This window comes from Lepidochelys kempii, chromosome 6 (genome assembly GCF_965140285.1).
Source record: "Lepidochelys kempii isolate rLepKem1 chromosome 6, rLepKem1.hap1, whole genome shotgun sequence".
Classification (NCBI taxonomy): domain Eukaryota; kingdom Metazoa; phylum Chordata; order Testudines; family Cheloniidae; genus Lepidochelys; species Lepidochelys kempii.
This window is the reverse complement of record NC_136385.1, coordinates 52,969,027-52,986,445: the sequence shown is the minus strand read 5'-3', so window position 1 is coordinate 52,986,445 and position 17,419 is coordinate 52,969,027. Positions and strand designations below refer to the sequence as shown.

Below are 17,419 nucleotides of genomic sequence, written 5' to 3'. Positions count from 1 at the left end.
GAACCTGTTAAAGAAATTATTCGCTCAGCAAAAAATCTCCTGGCAGTTTCACTAGGATTTTAAACAAACAGGGCTTCATTTCAAATGTTGCCAACTCAAGTGGATTGTGAAAGTCTTTTTTGCAAATAAGTTTTTTTTTTTTTTTTTAATTTTTCTGCAGGGAAACAATAGGAAACAAAAGATGAGTGAGCAGATGTAGCAATTCAGTTTGGAAATGACTGCACAGTCCCTTGGAAACACCCATGTGCACCCATGTGTGCTGCAGCTTAGTTGCTTTACATGTGGGACATTACGCTTGTAGAAAAGATTAAACCAAGAAGAAAGAACAAGCTCCTAAGCTGAGCCAAACAGAGCAGATCTTCTTCCCACTATGAAAAACAAGTCACGTTTCAAAATGTGTCATTGGTAATGCCATCGTCTGGGCCCGATCCAGCCCTGGGTTAAGTGCTTTAACAGAGGTTTGTATTTGGGCCATGGCTTATTTGTTCTCATAAACATAACAAGGAATAACATACATAATAAGATTGCAATTCCATCAAGGTCTTCAGTGACGGCATAGGGGGTTTTAAAAAATCCTTTAATGCAGACTAATGCTTATATTCTGCTTTTGTTTTGGTGGGTGGTTTTTATTTTATTTTTGATACTTGCAAAGAGGCATATGGCTTAAACCTGACCCATGTGCTTTAGCAGTACATAATCCACTGTTTGATAACTGGCCAACACATAGCAACAGTGATAGTCAAATCCAGCGATGAAGTGAGCTGTAGCTCACAAAAGCTTATGCTCAAATAAATTGGTTACTCTCTAAGGTGACACAAGTACTCCTTTTCTTTTTGCGGATACAGACTAACATGGCTGCTACTCTGAAAACAGACACAATAGCATTTCTGCGCTCAGTTTCCCCTGCAAGGATCATGGGGCTGCGCCAATGGATTTTCCAAAAATCATAAAGTAATGAAAAACTTATCTAAAGCAAAATATACACAGGACAATGGTGTATATCCCAATAGTGAAATTACATTTGGTCACAGAACATCTCTTTAAAGAAGCTGAACTGTAGTCACCCCATTGCAATGCACTGAAACAGTCTGGGACTTTTTTTCAGCTACAGAGTGGAGTTGCACTATAAGCAGGCTTTGTGGTGCTTGAGCCCTAATTTCTTAGTCACTTATTATTGTTGGTTATGGAAATTTGCCATATACCCTCATACCCTGAGAGCAAAGTCACTTTTTTCCTCACTCATTCTTCTACAAACTTTAGAGCTCTTCTCTTGTAGCCTTTATCTTCCACTTGGGATTTGTAAGCCAAAATACTGATGAGTGGGAAAAGAGCCTTAATACCACTAATAAATATCATACAGGCCAAATTAAGTCCTCAGTAGCGCACACACACAACTCCACTGATGGTCAGAGTGATCAAATTTGGCCTGAAATCACTAAGCTCTAGTAGACACACAACCTTACAATGCCATTTTTACAGTGATTTTTTTCAGAGCAGAAGTGCACATTAACTTTGCTCCTCTTAGACAGTGATAGCTGGTGACATACTGGGAAATTTTCATTGTTCTCACATGTCTTGTTTTGCCAGTAGAAGTGTTGGGGTTCAAGAAAGCCTCTCCCTAGGCTCATTTTTAAGCAGGACGGGGGCCTGAACTAGTACTGCGATTGAGGCATTTACACAATTTGACCGCATCAGAAGGCGCTGGATTTGTTAATGGGCATCTAAGCTGAGAGATGTTTTAGTTCAGAGTCCAACAGAATATACCATATCATCTGCAAATAGCCTCTAGAGAATAAACATAACAGCCTGATAGTTGAAATGACAACTGTTACAAAATTCAGTAAGCCCTAAATTCTTTATTATCTTCCTTTCCAGAGAAAAGCTAATGCTGTAGTAAAGCCCTTAGGCAAGCCTATGCTATCAGGCTTCAAACATATTACAACCAATATTCCCACTAAAGTCAGTTGACTCCTGTGCTCTTTCTAACCTTTGCTATGCTAAAGCAATAATTCATGCTATTGAAAAGCTTTAAGTTTCCCTTACAGCCCTCAGATACCTGCCCTTTCCCCCAGGAACTCAATAGGTACAGTCATGCTTAGCCAGCACTGAATTTTATACTTGATTGCTTACTTGGCCCAGGTGAACTAGCTCCTTAAATTAATGCAGCCTCTGCTAATTTACCCAGCACTCAGAATCTACTTTTACTAGCCTCATCACAATCTTGGTTTATAGGCTTCAATTACATTATAATTTACTCTTCTCCATGTGCATCCACTCTAGGTTTCTGCCATCTGTATGAGCACTCATATGTTGGCTCAGATTCTTGGGAGCTAGGCACATAAATACTTTTGAGGAACTGAACCCTTCTCCGTGACTGGGGAACAGGGTAATTGTCACTCTCAGCAACATACAATTTGTTATCCCTTAACTTGTGGGGTTGGTAATGACTCGATGACTCAGAAAAAGCAGCTTTTCCTTAGTTTCAAGTTTATACCCATTAATGTAAATGCAAGAAGGAAAGAAACAATTGAAAATGAGAGCAAATAGAAGCCTTCCACATGGGGAGGTAGCAAGAAACCATTTTTGCACTTGTGTATTAGTGCATGAAAACCAGAAAGTAATACAAACTGCCATTTAAAATTTGCAATTTACCTAAGCTAAATAGACATATTTACTTGCATATCTGCAATAATGCTTTATATACTGCCCTATATTTACTGTAGATAATATCCTTAATGCTGCAAATCCCACAGGCATAGGCGCTGACTCCAGGGGTGCTCCAGGGCTAGAGCACTCACAAAAAAAAATTAGCAGGTGCTTAGCACCCACTGGCAGCCAGCTACCCCCTTCCCCACAGTGCCTCCCATCTGCTGGCAACCCTGCAGATCAACTCCCCCGCTCCCTCCACACCTACCACCTGCCACAATCAACTGTTTTGCAGCATGTAGGAGGCTTGGGGGGGGTAGGAGAGGAGTTGGGGTGCACTCAGGGGAGGGGGCAGAACTGGGCGGGAAGAGGCAGGGAAGAGATGGGGCAGGAAGAGGTGAGGCGGGGGTGGGGACTTGGGGGAAGGTGTGGGGTGGAGGCGAGGCTTGGGGCAGAGCTGGGGCAGGAAGAGGTGGGACAGTGTGGGAACTTGGGGGAAGGTGTTGGGTGGGGGCGGGGCTTGTGGTGAGCATCCCCCAGGCCCAGAGGAAGCCAGAGCCTATGCCCACAGGGTCCTAGAGCCCAGGCTCAAGCCCAAGCCCAGAAGTCTACACAGCAATGAAACAGCTCTGTACCTGGGGTTAGAGTTTGGGTTCATCTCTTTTTATAGTTTAGAGCTGGACAAAAAATAGAATTTCCACCCCATAGGAAAAGATGAGATTTTTAAATTTGGTTTTGTCCCAGATTGGGACAAAATGTCAATCTCAGAATTTTTCACAAAATGAAAGATTCCAAAATATTTTTTCACCTTATCAAAACATTTTGTTCAAATTTATTGTTTCAATTTCAATATAATGTGATACAATAATATACAAATTGGCATGTTAAAGTCAAAACAAAACAAAATATTTTGATAATTTCCCATAAAAATATTGACAAAATCAATATGTTCCCAAGAAGCATTTTGATTTTATCAAATCAATATTTTCTAATAGAAAAATATTTTGACCAGCTCTACTGTATATCCATGTAACCACATTTTACACAGGATTTTGAGTCCTGTGCTTCTCTAGACACTCTGGAAAAGAGCTCTCACATGCTAGGATGGATGTCCCACTTTCCCTCCCAGAAGAAATCTTTATTGGGTGACTCCCTTCTCAGATACTGGGTCTTAACATTCATTTGACAAATATATTATTATGATAAAATGTCCATCCTGGCCATAAAATTTGCCTGTTCAGTGCTTATATACTGGAGTGATGAGTGTTATAGAACAAAGATAGATACACAGGTGACTACTGGTGCTCATCATTTATATACTGCTGGACACATATGTAGCGTTTAAAAACTAACAGAACAAACAGCCCTTTGCAGGCTCTTTTCTAAGAGGTCCTGTTACTGCATATTAGGTTTCCCTGGGTCATATCACTGTCAGGATGTTAAATACCACAACATCAAATAGCAAAAAGCTGAAGTGTCCAGGGAAGCAAAGCATTTCTAAATCAGATACATGACAGTTTATGGTCTTCTTAATGTAAATTCATGGCAGAGTGTTGAAAATTGAAACTCTAATAAAAGTAGGTCATTAGGTTGCAAATAATATCAACCATTGAATACATTCATGGTTATCTCATTCAAAGCAAAATAGAATGCTTGCTGAACACAAGGTCACTATATGAAGAGCTCACACTGACCTAAAATCAGTTAGCAAAACTTTTTTAAAAAGGAAAATGTGATTTTGATTTTACAGCTCTTTAAATAATGCATTTATTTTACAGTGCTGGGCTCAGATACAAAGTCATGCTGCTGAAGTTGGAATAACATGTAGCAGAATTGTTGGATTTCTCAATGTCTTGTGGTAGGCTTTTTCTTTGATTTATAGGACTGCAAGCTGCTTTTCAGACTCTTACTAAGTGTCCTTCTAGAAAAGTTTTAACAGAATATATAGCAATGTTTAGCTTTATTTTTTGTAAATGAATATCCCAAAGCAAACTCATAGATTAAGGCTAGATTGAGCCTTTATGGAAGCCTCAGATATACCTCTCCAGGCGGGTGCTCCTTACTATATTAGAGCAGGTCAGTGAAATTGAAACGTTGCACAAAAATTCCCATTGGTATCAAAACAAAAAAGTTGGTATAATTTTTTGAAAGTTTTTATTTTCCTTTTTGTGGGAAAAATTCCACTTTTTCTCACTTTTTAATTTTTTCTTCCTTTTTCTAACTCATAAAAGGGAAACATGGTTTTTCCCCCACCACCAAAACAAATTTTATTATCAAATAAACACTTGAATAGGAATTTAGTGAGGAAATTGATCCTACTGCCTCTACTCTCGTGCAAAGTGCTATGGTGGGTCTTTGCTGACCATAAGTAGTTTTGTCTCAGTTTCAAGTCTCATCAAAAATATCAGTATAGTAGCCAGTACCACCATGCTGGGGCATTCATTCTGTTCTGTACTAGGAAGAGGGCCAGCCACTACCTCCCCTTCCTGCACTAACTTGTTGTCTTTCAGGGGATGGTATGCCAGAATTGTCTGTTTGAGAGAAGCTATTAGAAAGAAGGTGTGCCAGTGTTTGCAAATTTCAGATACTCATGCACATCACCAGCTTTTAGCTAGAGAGGGGCTTGAACCAAAACTCCAAGTGCAAACACCCTGAGAAAATTCTGACTAAAATTTTACAATTAGGGTTCATCTCTGGTTTCCACTCCACCTCCAAATGGAATGTGTCACTCACTTTAGACCAAATATCTACCCCACACCCAGTGTTCTCTCACCCTATATTCCTGTGAAACCTTGAAGATAAATTGACAGGAAACTTTAGGCAAGATCAAAAAGAAAAGATCCCCCACATTATTGCAAACACCTCAGAGGAGTTCTCAGTAACTAGCGGATCAAGTCCCACTTTGATGTCCTGTGCTTCACTTGAGGCCTTTGCAATGCATTCAGAAGACAAGCTTTACATATTTTAGGTCTTAGGGTGAAAAGTGTGATGGCAGCATGCATTGACTCTGGAAATTCTAACCAATAAGTCTTGTATAAGGCAGAATAATCATTGTTGCTAAAATTTGTAAGGTGTAAATATCTGTTAAAAGCCGGGGTGCTAGATGACAATCGGCATGTAATAAAATAGGCCACAAAGGATAATGATCTAAGCATTTGAATTTTTAACATTGCTGTTAGGCGTGAGATTTTTATCCACAGGTCAGACAGAGAAAATATTGCCCCAGTGTTTTCAGTGAGCTGCATATAGTATACGACATCTCGGAACAAAACATAGATTGTGTAGCACATGATAAAATCACAACCCAAGTGCAGTGTTCAACTTTTGTTATCTTTCTGTGGTTACTTGAGAACCAAACATCTGTTCTCTCTATGAATCATAGCATTTGCATTGACATGGACTGATGACTGACTGACTGACTGAGTTATTTGTTTATATAATTTTTGGGGCTCCATTTCTACCTTGTAAATGATATTTGGTCTTCCAGAGTGACCTGGGACTTAATGCCTATACAAATTCTGCTCTCACACTAATGTATGGAACTTCTATGGAAATCAATGGAAGATGCACACATCTAACTGAGGGCAGAATGTGACCCATTATGGACCCCGATAATCTGCCCTCCTTATATTGAGTAGGAGTACCTATACTGCATGAGTAGGCCTATTGAGTTCAATGGGCCTCTCAGCGTGTAAGGTACCACGCAATGTGAGCGGGGTGGCAGAATGAGGGCCATAATGCACAAACAATTGACTTTTTAAAACGTTGGATAAATAAAAGGCATTTTTGGCTCAGTTCTTTCCCATGCCTGAGCTGTGCCCAGCACAGAAGAGTTGGGGGCCCGAGGGAGCCAGTTGCAGCTCTCTGATTTGGCGCCGCCTGACCTGGCATTAGTTAGCGTGGTGGAAGGGACTTTACACCAGTGAAGCATATGTATGGCATTGCTCTGCTCCACCATGATCCCCCACTTTGGCATTCCACCTGCCTCCCTGATGCCTTTCCTGTGCTGGCTGTGCTAACTTTACACCAGTGGGGAAATCGAACTCTACCATGGAAAGTCTTCACAAGGAACCAAGCACTTAGCATCACTCGGGCAGTGCAAAATGGCTGGAGCAGAAAGGGGAATTTGTCTTACTGTCAGTAGCTCTGGCACTGCACCAGCTTTTGCATACGGTGTAAGCATATCCTGTCTACTCTATATAGACCTAGCTTTTAATCTGAATATTTTTAGGGACACATTCTGTCTTGTCCTATGTGGATGCTCTCTAGCATAGCCATTCAGAAGCTGGGCAGACTGTTGCTACTCATTCTCTGAGCACAGACGCAGCAGAGCTAGTGTGCAACTTCCTCCCAGGCAGTTATACAGGGCCCCACATCCTCCAAGAGAGAGCACAGGCTGCAGCTCTCTGCCACCAGTGTGGGGGTCACTGCTCAACATGCTTCTCTTTGTGGTCTTTCACCTGGATCCACCCAACACACTGAGAGCCCTGCTGCTTGGGCACTGCACATCACAAGGCACCATCGACAGAGCTTAGGCCTCTTTCCCCCTGCCCCCTCCCCCTTCCCCACTGAGGATGCCGTAGTACTTTAGCTGTTGTGCATTTGGCCATGTTTGTATGGAACTTCCTTGACAATACCAGACTACCACCTCAGCTGACCTGTTTGTGCCTTTTGGGACTCAAACCCTACAAAGATATGGGACGTTCCAAATCTTGCTATCAGAATCAGAGTTGCCAGACACATGTGACAGTGGTACATTTAAAGTTCAACTGTTTTCTCCCACTTCTGGCACCTGGTACTATAGCTGCTTACCTGGTATTCATTTTTCTTCTAGTGCCAACAATATGCCTAAGCAGGTAGAAGTGCGGATGCATGAAAGCCAACTGAGCCCTATGGAGCCAAGGCCCAAGAATGTATGCCTGCGGTTCTGCCAATCACTCAGAAAAAACCTGCTCTTGTCTCTTACTGTATTTGGTAAGATATACTCTGCTTGTATGCATCCTATGGTTCTTTGTGTACAGACTGTACTTGTGTTCAGTAATGCCTGCAAGTTTGCCAATCTCAGCTGGGCAGCCAAGGAATGAATGGGCAACGGAGACTGAATTTACCCTTTCCCCCAGTAAGCATGGTTCTGTTAGTTCAGGGAAAAGGCACATGGATGGAGTAGCATGGAGGAATCCTGAAGAGCTAATGTCCATGCTGCATGTGTTTTGTGGCTGTAATAGGACTTAAGTGATGTCTTTCACCATCACTAAAAGAGAAAATCTCTATTTTCTTTTCAATCTCTTTGAAAATATAAAAACAAACCCTTTACCTGATCTTTTACACTTTCCTCCACTCAGCCTGGCTGAGACTCAAGCTTTATCTCCTATGTGTCTCTTGACACAGACATTGGGTTCAGTGACCTAGTTTGAAATAGTGCTTTCTGGTTTTAGAACCCTCCAAATAGGGATCAGTTTGACATCTTTTTGTGGGTTATTGGCCCCATGTCCACTACTTTTTTTCAAATGCAGTGAATTCACAGACCCAGTCCATTTTGCTTGAATGACCAACTGCAGCTTTAGTTCAAAAGTAGTGCAACTTTCAACCTTCCCATAGCTGAAATTGTATAGACAAGAAGTTTGGGCTTGGACCAGTACCTCCAAGATGCCTGATTCACTCTCCAAGAGGATCACAATGATAAAATAAGTTTATTTCACATTGAACCAACCTGATATCACCATAGAACCATAAGTTATTCCAACAATAGTTTCAAAGTACAATTCAGATTGTCTTGTGGTGTCTTATTACAATAGAGATTGTACACAGGGCCTGAGATCAGAAAGACAGAGACAGCTGAGATAAAAACATGCAGTAACAGTGCAAAGGGAAATTCAAGTATTTTAAAATGTAAACACTGTATTTAAATTGTAAGCTATTTGGGGCAGGGACTGTTTTGTTCTGTTTACATAGCACCTAGAACAATGGGGTGCTGGTCCCTGACTAGGGCTCCAAGATAGTATTGCAATACAAATAAATAATAGTAAAAACTAATCAAAGGAATTGTTTAGGATGATCTAAGATAGTGAGACTAAGAACAATGGGAGAAATTCAGCAATCAAAGGTTTAGGCTGTATATTGAAAAAAGTTATCTAACAGTGACATGTGCAGGATTACGGAATAGTTTCTGAAGGGGAATAGTGGCAGCCCCATTGCCTTAGTAATTTCAGATTGGAATAGATGCACTGTTTGTATTGCAATCCTGATAGGGGGTAATCTGTTAGGTCTTTTCTGCTCTGTTGTGTGTCTGTGAACTGGATACTAATAGCAATCCATTCAGAGAACTCAACGTTAATATTAAATATATTGGTAACAAAATGTAGAATGTATATTCATCACAAAGTCTTGCTAGTTTTCCCATCAGATCTCTCGCTGAGCTGTGATATTGTTTGCCAATTCTTCTGTAAGAAGAGAGCTCAAAGCAAAATGTATGCTTGGTAAGACAAAGTAATACCACTGGAGTTTTGAAATGGCGCTGTTCTAGTGGTGAAAGCAGAGGAGTGGTATTCAGGACTGATGGGTTCTATTTCTGGCTCTTCTACTGACTGTATTTGGCTTTGGCTGCTGGTATAGTCTTGAATAATTCACTTCACCTCTCTGTGCCTCAGTTCAGCCACCTGCACAGTGATTATACTAACTAGACTTACCTTCCTCTCAGGGCATTGTGGCTTAATTAATATTTGCAAATTACTGTGGGATTGTCAGATGAAAGATAACACTGGACAGAATGTAGTAGGATCATTCTGAAACCATTTTTCTTCAAGATTGTTCTTCTGTATGTTGAATAAAGATTCAAGTTTCCACTGTACTCCATGCTGATAAGGCCTCAACTGGAGTATTGAGTCCAGTTCTGGGCACTGTGTTTCAGGAAAGATGTGGACAAATTGGAGAAAGTCCAGAGGAGAGCAACAAAAATGATAAAGTCTAGAAAACCTGACCTATGAGAAAAGATTGAAAAACAAAAAAAGGATTTGTTTAGTCTGGAAAAGAGAAGACTGAGGGGCAACATGGTAACAATTTTCAAGTACATAAAAGATTGTTACAAGGAGGAGGGTGAAAAATTGTTCTAGTTAAACTCTGAGAATAAGACAAGAAGCAATGGGCTTAAATTTCATCAAGGGAGGTTTAGGTTGAACATTAGGAAAAACTTCCTGTCAGGTTAGGTAAGCACTGGAACAAATTGCTTCAGGAGATTCTGGAATCTGTGTCACTGGAGGTTTTTAAGAACAGTTAGATGTACACCTGTCACGAATGGCCTCCTTATTTACGTAGTCCTTCCTTGAGTGCAGGGGACTGGACTAGACCTCCTGAGGTCCCTTCCAGTGCTACACTTCTATGACTCTGATTCCTTTCTCCACCCTTCCTTTTTAATTCTCCTTTCAGGTGTCATAATGGGTGCATTGTGTGGGGGTCTTCTTCGTCTGGCAACTCCTATTGATCCTGACATCATCATGTTAATAGCCTTCCCAGGAGATATCCTTATGAGGATGTTAAAAATGTTGATCCTACCTTTAATTATATCCAGTTTAATCACAGGTGAGATCTATTAGCAATAAATACTTTAAAATGCTAGCTAAAGACATTACATAGTTCATCTTTAGTGAGAAGGGAAGAATAATTATGTGATGCAGTGAGTCTTTTGCAATTAATAATAGCTGATTCATATTTCATGGGTGAAGTCAGTTTCTGGTGTAACTTCATTGATTTCAGTAGTTGATGCTGCTAACCAATTTGTATCCAAATAAGCATGTGATACTCTCTTGAATGTCACCATTTCCCTAATATACTGTCTTACAAATTCCACTTAAGGATGTGGGTATGAATGGTAGCACAGGTTTGGACAGCACGGATTGCTCAAAGCTGTGTCTCATCCTTGAAATGGCCAGCTTCCAGGAAATAAATGGCAAAAGGATATCACTACAAGGTTTGCTTTGCCCTAATGAACATGATTAGTGTTTCTCAATAACACCCCTCAATTAAGGATTCAGTTGAATTCAGTCTTAGCCATTTCTCCACAGGTAGCAGGAGCTTTAAACACGTGTTGTTCAGATGGGAGAAAAATTGGAAGTTCTTCATGGCACCATCTACATTGTGAAGAATTCCTAAGGGAGAAAAAACATCTCAAGATAGTTACTAAAATGGAAATAACTATAGGCAGAGTCTCCAGATGGTTTGTGATAATTTGATGAATTGTATAATAACTAGTCCCACTGCATATTTCTTTAAACACAGGACTGTCAGGTTTGGATGCTAAAGCTAGTGGCCGACTGGGCACAAGAGCCATGGTCTACTACATGTCTACTACTATCATTGCTGCTGTGCTAGGGGTGATTCTGGTTTTAGCCATTCACCCAGGAAATCCCAAACTCAAGAAGCAGCTGGGAGAAGGAAAGAAAAATGATGAAGTATCCAGTTTGGATGCTTTCTTGGATCTCATCCGGAACCTGTTCCCTGAAAATCTAGTCCAAGCATGCTTCCAGCAGGTAAATATTCCTATTCCTCACAACATTCTTTTTAAATGCGAAGACCTTTTTACATTCCAAGATATGTGTTCAGAGTTCTGTCTTTCACCTCGTGAAAGGCATTAAATTACTGATGGGGAGAATACAGAACTATAGTTTTGGGCAGGTAAATTAGGAAGGGAAATAGTTTATAACTATTTTCTTTTACTATGTCGTAATTTTGTTCCTGATTTCAGTTCTTGAGCACTTTTATTTGAATCAATTCTTTGAAAAAGGTCTTTTCAGTTCACTAGTAAGTAATCTTTTAAAATCACCTCATTCTTCATGTACAATATTTAATGCTCTAGAACAGGGGTCAGCATCCTTTCAGAAGTGGTGTGCCGAGTCTTCATTTATTCACTCTAATTTAAGGTTTCATGTGCCAGTAATGCATTTTAATGTTTTTAGAAGGTCTCTTTGTATAAGTCCATAATATATAACTAAACTATTGTTGTATGTAAAGTAAATAAGGTTTTTAAAATGTTTAAGACGCTTCATATAAAATTAAATTAAAATGCAGAGCCCCCCAGTCTGGTGGCCAGGACCCAGGAAGTGTGAGTGCCACTGAAAATCAGCTGGCGGAGGCATGCCATAGGTGGCCTACCCCTGCTCTAGAAAGATGCTGGGTTCTGGATGGTTGAGTCATGGAACATTTCACCTCTCAGCTGCTGGTTGAATTTGAATTCAGTCCGGGTGCTAAGTGTTGTCCAATGCCCTCTGTGAAATGTATTGGTGGTTTCAGGCCAGTTCCCAGTGATCAGGTGTCCACATCACAAAACCCACTGTCCCATACCGCAAGTTCATTGTCTGTCTGGAGACCAAGATCTATATGGATAATGGAGACAAATGGCTGAACTGCCTATAGAGGGCTCCACAATGTCAGCTGTAAGGCATCTTGTGGGGGCAGTGGCTAGGAAGGGAGGAGATTTATACTGCTGTTGCCTATTCTGGAGTTAAATACTTCAGTCTCTAATCACTTTTCACCAGCATTAAATTAACACAGTGTTGGTAAGAGATAAAAGAAATGCTTACAAAGAACATATGCTTCCCAGTTCCTCTGTCAGCAGCTTTCTTGTGTGTGAAATGCTTTTTCCTAAAGTTAAATTGTTTGGCAATCATGCAGTCTATTTTTGTTGAACCAAACAAGATTTGTTGCCAAACCCATTATTAGATGTTCCTAAATGGTACTACTTGAAATAGAATGTTAACTGGAGCTGTGGCTACAGGTGGGAGGATTGGGCGAGGAGTAAAGTGAGAACACAGACGGGGCAGACTTAAGCTGCCAAAAGGACCCAGAGAGCTTTATTTCTTCCCCATACTCTCACATAAAAACACAGAGTCCTTGGCGTTTAAAAAGAGCATGTTCAGAATATTCCCAAATCATCATGGAGATAGAAGTCATGTGGCCAAATCGTGGCTGGCTAAAAACCACAATGTTTTGTTTGAAAATTGAGAAGTGTCCTCATAAAATAAGTGGGGTTCTGTTTTTCCCTCTTTGCTCCTACTTGTATCATAGAGAGGAAGAGAATTCAGCCCTTGATCTGTAGGAAATGGATCAAATATCCATAGGTAGGAACAGGGAATGAGTTGGAAAGAGTGAGGGTGAATTAAGCTGCTAATATCCAACACTTTTTTTTCTTGGACTTGTTCAGTCGGCATAGTGTTAATGGCTAGTGTGCACAGTTCATCTTGCCACCTATGACTCAGCTATCACTCTGACCCTTTTTTAACATTGCCCCATATGGGCCCAGTCCAAAGCCTACCAAAGTCAATGGACAGACTCCCAGTGACTTCAAAGGGCTTTGGATGGGGGCCTAAATGAGCTTTTTAGTGTTCCCGTATTTTATCTGAACAAATTCCAAACTAGCCTCCACCAAAGCTTCTGCCATAAAGCCACACCTCTTTTACTATTCAGCTGTAGCCCCTCACATACCAGCTTTTGGAGTTGGCCTCTACCTGTTTTCTCTCTTGGTTACCGGGGACGTTGGGGTCCTTTCCCCTCCTCACCTAGTTTGGGTGGTGTCAAAAGCTGCTTTCCCTTCCTATGGTTATTGGGAATAGCTTAGTGGCCATTCAACATGTCCTGGTGGCCTTGGATGCAAGAAGTCTTTTTGCAGAGCTCCAACCAGGTATTTAAAATGAATTTGTAATGTTAATGGCAGTAGCACTGAATTGTAATGATCCACCAGGGAGAGAGACAGTTTCCCTTGCTGCCAGGTAGATGACAGTAAAGGCTCTCAGGTTGCATGGAAAGTACAGCTTGGTTGTAGAGTTGAATCTGGTTGAGTTTGGGACTTTTGTGAACTTCTTGAATTATTATTTTTTGGGTTTAAAAACAGTTCAATTTGTGAACCTCATTTTCCTGTAATGAAACCCATTATTTCCCTACCCACCCATGCTTAGTTTGTGAGTTTATGTACCTCTAAAAAGCGTTACAACATCTCACTTAAATGTGTGCTCTAGAATGATGACTAACGTCCAGATAAGCATTTTTTACTTTCAAGATGCTTATCTGAACCTGCACCAGTAATTATGGGTCTGATCCTGGGAAGTGCTGGGGACCTTCAGCTTTCATTGACTCCAGTGGGAGTTGTGAGTGCTCAGAATCCCCCTATTTATTTCTGATTTGACATTACATCTATCTCACATAAAAATCACAGGACAATAAAATTACCAAGATAAAAATGAAATCAGATAAAAAATGTCCGCTGGCTTCAGGGTTGCTGAAGAGTGTCTCACACGTTGTCAGTGTACTTTTCTAGCTGAATATTTTTATTTTCTATATTTAGAGGAGGCACATTTTTAAACAGGGGTAAAATAAGATGTTAAGGCTTTGAATCTGGGCATCTATATCCCTAATAATTTAATTTCACCGTAACTTATCCAGCTGTTATGTAGCAATGTTTTTTCTGAGTGCTATCATTAATGAGATCCTACTATCTCTACATATAGAAATAGCAGATGCTTTTCCAGGTTGCCGTGGTAAGATGTTTTGGATTATCCACTGTGGTGCTAGCAACAGGTGTGTGGCAGGTTAGATATTTCTTCTGCAGTCCAGCTCTCAGAGTCATTAATTACCATGCCAGGAGGGTCTCTATGTATACTAGTTTTATTTGAACTCTCCTAGATAGGAACTTTGAACCAATCTAGAAAGGAACCAGCCACATGATGGGTGGAGATGTGTTAGAAATATCAGAACATGTTTTTGAACCAAACTACCATGGTACCTTAGATCGGAGGTACCCCTCTGGGTAAAAGTCTTTGTTGTGTAGCATTGTTGAGGCAGAATTGCTGCTATCACCTGTTCCAAACGTCTGTACGGAATACAGTGCCTGAAGCACTTTTTGATCCTTCTGGATGAAAGGGCCTATATGTAAGATGTTATGTATTGTGACAAAGCTCTGTCCTTGCCTTCATGGGTCCCACATTTCCTGGCGGATTTCGCTAGCCTTAGAGGCTCACTGTGACCCTCCACGTAACCCTTCTTTCTCTAGAGACAAGGGTCACAGTCTACTGAGCCATTTTCATCATAAGCCAGTGAGGGAGGTGAGGAGAAGTTATCCTTCCTTGCACAGTCTCTTGTCTCCCAGTCTCAGTGATTAATCAGGGGGCAAAGGTGGGGGAGGGAGCCCGGGCCCACCCTCTACTCCGGGCTCCAGCCCAGGGACCCTAATAGTATCAGCTACGGTAGCTGACCTTTTAGAAACATGACATGTACAATTCCCTGGGCTACTTCCCTCCCAGCAGCCCTCACTTCCTCAAGCTCCACTTCACCCTTACCTCAGGGCCTCCTTCCTTGTGCCTGATATGGTGTGTATTACTCAGCCTCTCCAACAGCACAACTTCCTCCCACAGCTCCTGACATGCACACCTACCTGACTGACTGGGAGGCTTTGAACTAGTTTCAGGCAGCCCCTGATTGGCTTCAGGTGTCCCAATCAACCTAGCCTTCTCTCTGCCTTCTGGAAAGTTCTTAATTGGCCCCAGGTGTCTTAATTGACCTGGAGAAGCTTCCATTTCACTTATCCTGGTACCAGGGATTTGTTTAGCCTGGAGCTAATAGATCTATCTCCGACTATTTTTCTATAGCCATCTGGCCTTGCCCCGTCACAGTATTAACAATTAAGACGAAGGTGTTTGCCATCCTCATTATGCTGCTGTTTTGGAATAGGATCCCAGGACTTAATTAAACTTGGAAGCATTATAAACTAACTTATTTTTGGAAGAGGGGTTAGAGGTGGTGGGTTGCATAGTCTGATCCTCTAAAAACAGCACTGCCTGGGGTTATTTGGAAAGGGGAGTATTATTTTATTCTCTGATCCCCCATATGTATTAAATCCAGTTGTGATTCCATTCTCATCCCATTTTGTAACTTCTTCAGATCCAAACTGTCACTAAGAAAGTGTTGGTGCCTCCACAAACTGAAGAACCAGCTAACGTCACTGACTCTGTCTTTGCTCTGATGAACGAGACGATGACTGAAGCACCACCAGAAGCCCAGCTGGTCATTAAAAAGGGGCTTGAGTTTAAAGATGGAATGAATGTCTTAGGTAAAGAAACTTGTTTCCTATTTGTTTGACTGTATTTTCCACTGAATGCATCCGATTAAGTGAGCTGTAGCTCACGAAAGCTTATGCTCAAATAAATTGGTTAGTCTCTAAGGTGCCACTAGTACTCCTTTTCTTTTTGTTTCCTATTGAAACTTCTATTGATAACATACCAGCTCTTGCTTTTCAGTGACACTCAGTGAGTAACCGGGTTCGTCTGATCCATTCTGGAGCCCAAATTTGGCCTACGCAGTGCATCACCAAAAGTGGCTACCACTTGCTGACTGTTTGTTGGCCTAAGTGATACAAATCTGATGGTCTCAGTCCTGTTCCTAGTGCCCATGTGCCCACATCACAGATTCAACCACCACAAGTATCACTAATTCTCAACCATATAGAAAGGCTGAGAAATGATCAAGACATTGTTACTATTAATGTGTTAGGCTCTGTGAATACCCAAAATATCCTATGCACGGGGAAAGCTTGAACAGCTGGTCCCCCGGCTTTAACTGTTTCATGGAGACAAAGAATTTCAGTCTGCTGGGCACCCTTTCTTGGGCACTTTGTTCTAAGTTGTAACTTTAGGGACAGCCCTAAACAAGGAGTCTGGGGGGTTGTAAACTGCACAAGTTGAGGAGAATCCCTTGGACATTGACATGCATCTGAGTCATAATTTCCTCCCGGAGTCACAATTCCCTCCCTGCTTCCTCTTTGTTCACGGGAGAGTAACCTTTAAAAGCACTAAATTACAAACCTCCCCCATGCCATCTCAGCTGTACTGGCCAGCAAATAGAGATGGAGTTAAGTTTCTGCTCATTCCCCACCCATCTCTGCCCGCTTACCTCATCTGTGGGAGAGAAAGAGGGGGCAGACATGCACCTATGCACCGAGACACGTGGTCCTATTAGCCACGCCAGGGCTTAAGGAAGGTTCCTGCTCCTGCTTACTCCCCTGTGTATAGTCCAGATAACAACCCAGCCATAAATGTGTGCTGTTTGAACACATATCCACACTTACTATATATGTGTACATATCATTCCAAGCCAGAATGCTACCGGGCTCACTAGACAATAGGGATAATATGAGAGATACATTAGATTTGGTACTAGGTTTTGGAGGAAATTGTATCCTACTGACAATGCATCCGATGAAGTGAGGTGTAGCTCACGAAAGCTTATGCTCTAATAAATTTGTTAGTCTCTAAGGTGCCACAAGTCCTCCTGTTCTTTTTATTAACAACAAGAGGGACCGAAAGGCCAATACATTGCTGAAGCAGAAGAAAATAAATCTACTACCGTTTTATATAGTAATGGTCCAATAACACTAGCTTACATGATACCATTACTACAGTAGTTTGGCCCATGATGACATAATATGTCGGGGGGGTTATAAGAAAAATGAAAATGTAGGGGGATTGGCCTCATAGCTGCATGAGTTAAAGTTGCTGGGCAAATTCGAGCAAACACAAACAAATTTGAGTGCTATGAGTAATGTGACTGCCAGTTTGGCATTAAGTGGACCAAAAAAACCCTACTAACATTTTCTGACCACAGTTGGGATTCCAGGAAATTACTTGGTCAGTGACTATTTAAGAGTTTATCAGCAACACATCCCTCCATGCTCTACAGCACACACAGACATGCATCCTTTATTTCTACTCGTGATACTCAAGTACAACACCCGCAT

General features: G+C 41.3%; 1 protein-coding gene across 6 annotated transcripts in view; it reads left to right on the top strand.

Annotated features, from left to right (window-relative positions):
• SLC1A2 (solute carrier family 1 member 2) overlaps positions 1-17,419 on the top strand; it is a 118,425-nt gene that overhangs the window by 62,281 nt on the left and 38,725 nt on the right. For 3 of the 6 annotated variants that reach the window (XR_012159391.2, XM_073347973.2, XM_073347979.2), the window contains 5 exons: positions 4,425-4,504; positions 7,481-7,620; positions 10,069-10,221; positions 10,918-11,168; positions 15,568-15,736. Coding sequence is in view for 5 of the 6 variants with exons in the window: in XM_073347973.2 (XP_073204074.1) it covers positions 4,425-4,504; positions 7,481-7,620; positions 10,069-10,221; positions 10,918-11,168; positions 15,568-15,736 (793 nt within the window). In the remaining variant the exon portion in view is untranslated. The remainder of the gene's footprint in view (positions 1-4,424; positions 4,505-7,480; positions 7,621-10,068; positions 10,222-10,917; positions 11,169-15,567; positions 15,737-17,419) is intronic. The other 3 variants (XM_073347976.2, XM_073347974.2, XM_073347978.2) reach the window with 2 other exon arrangements.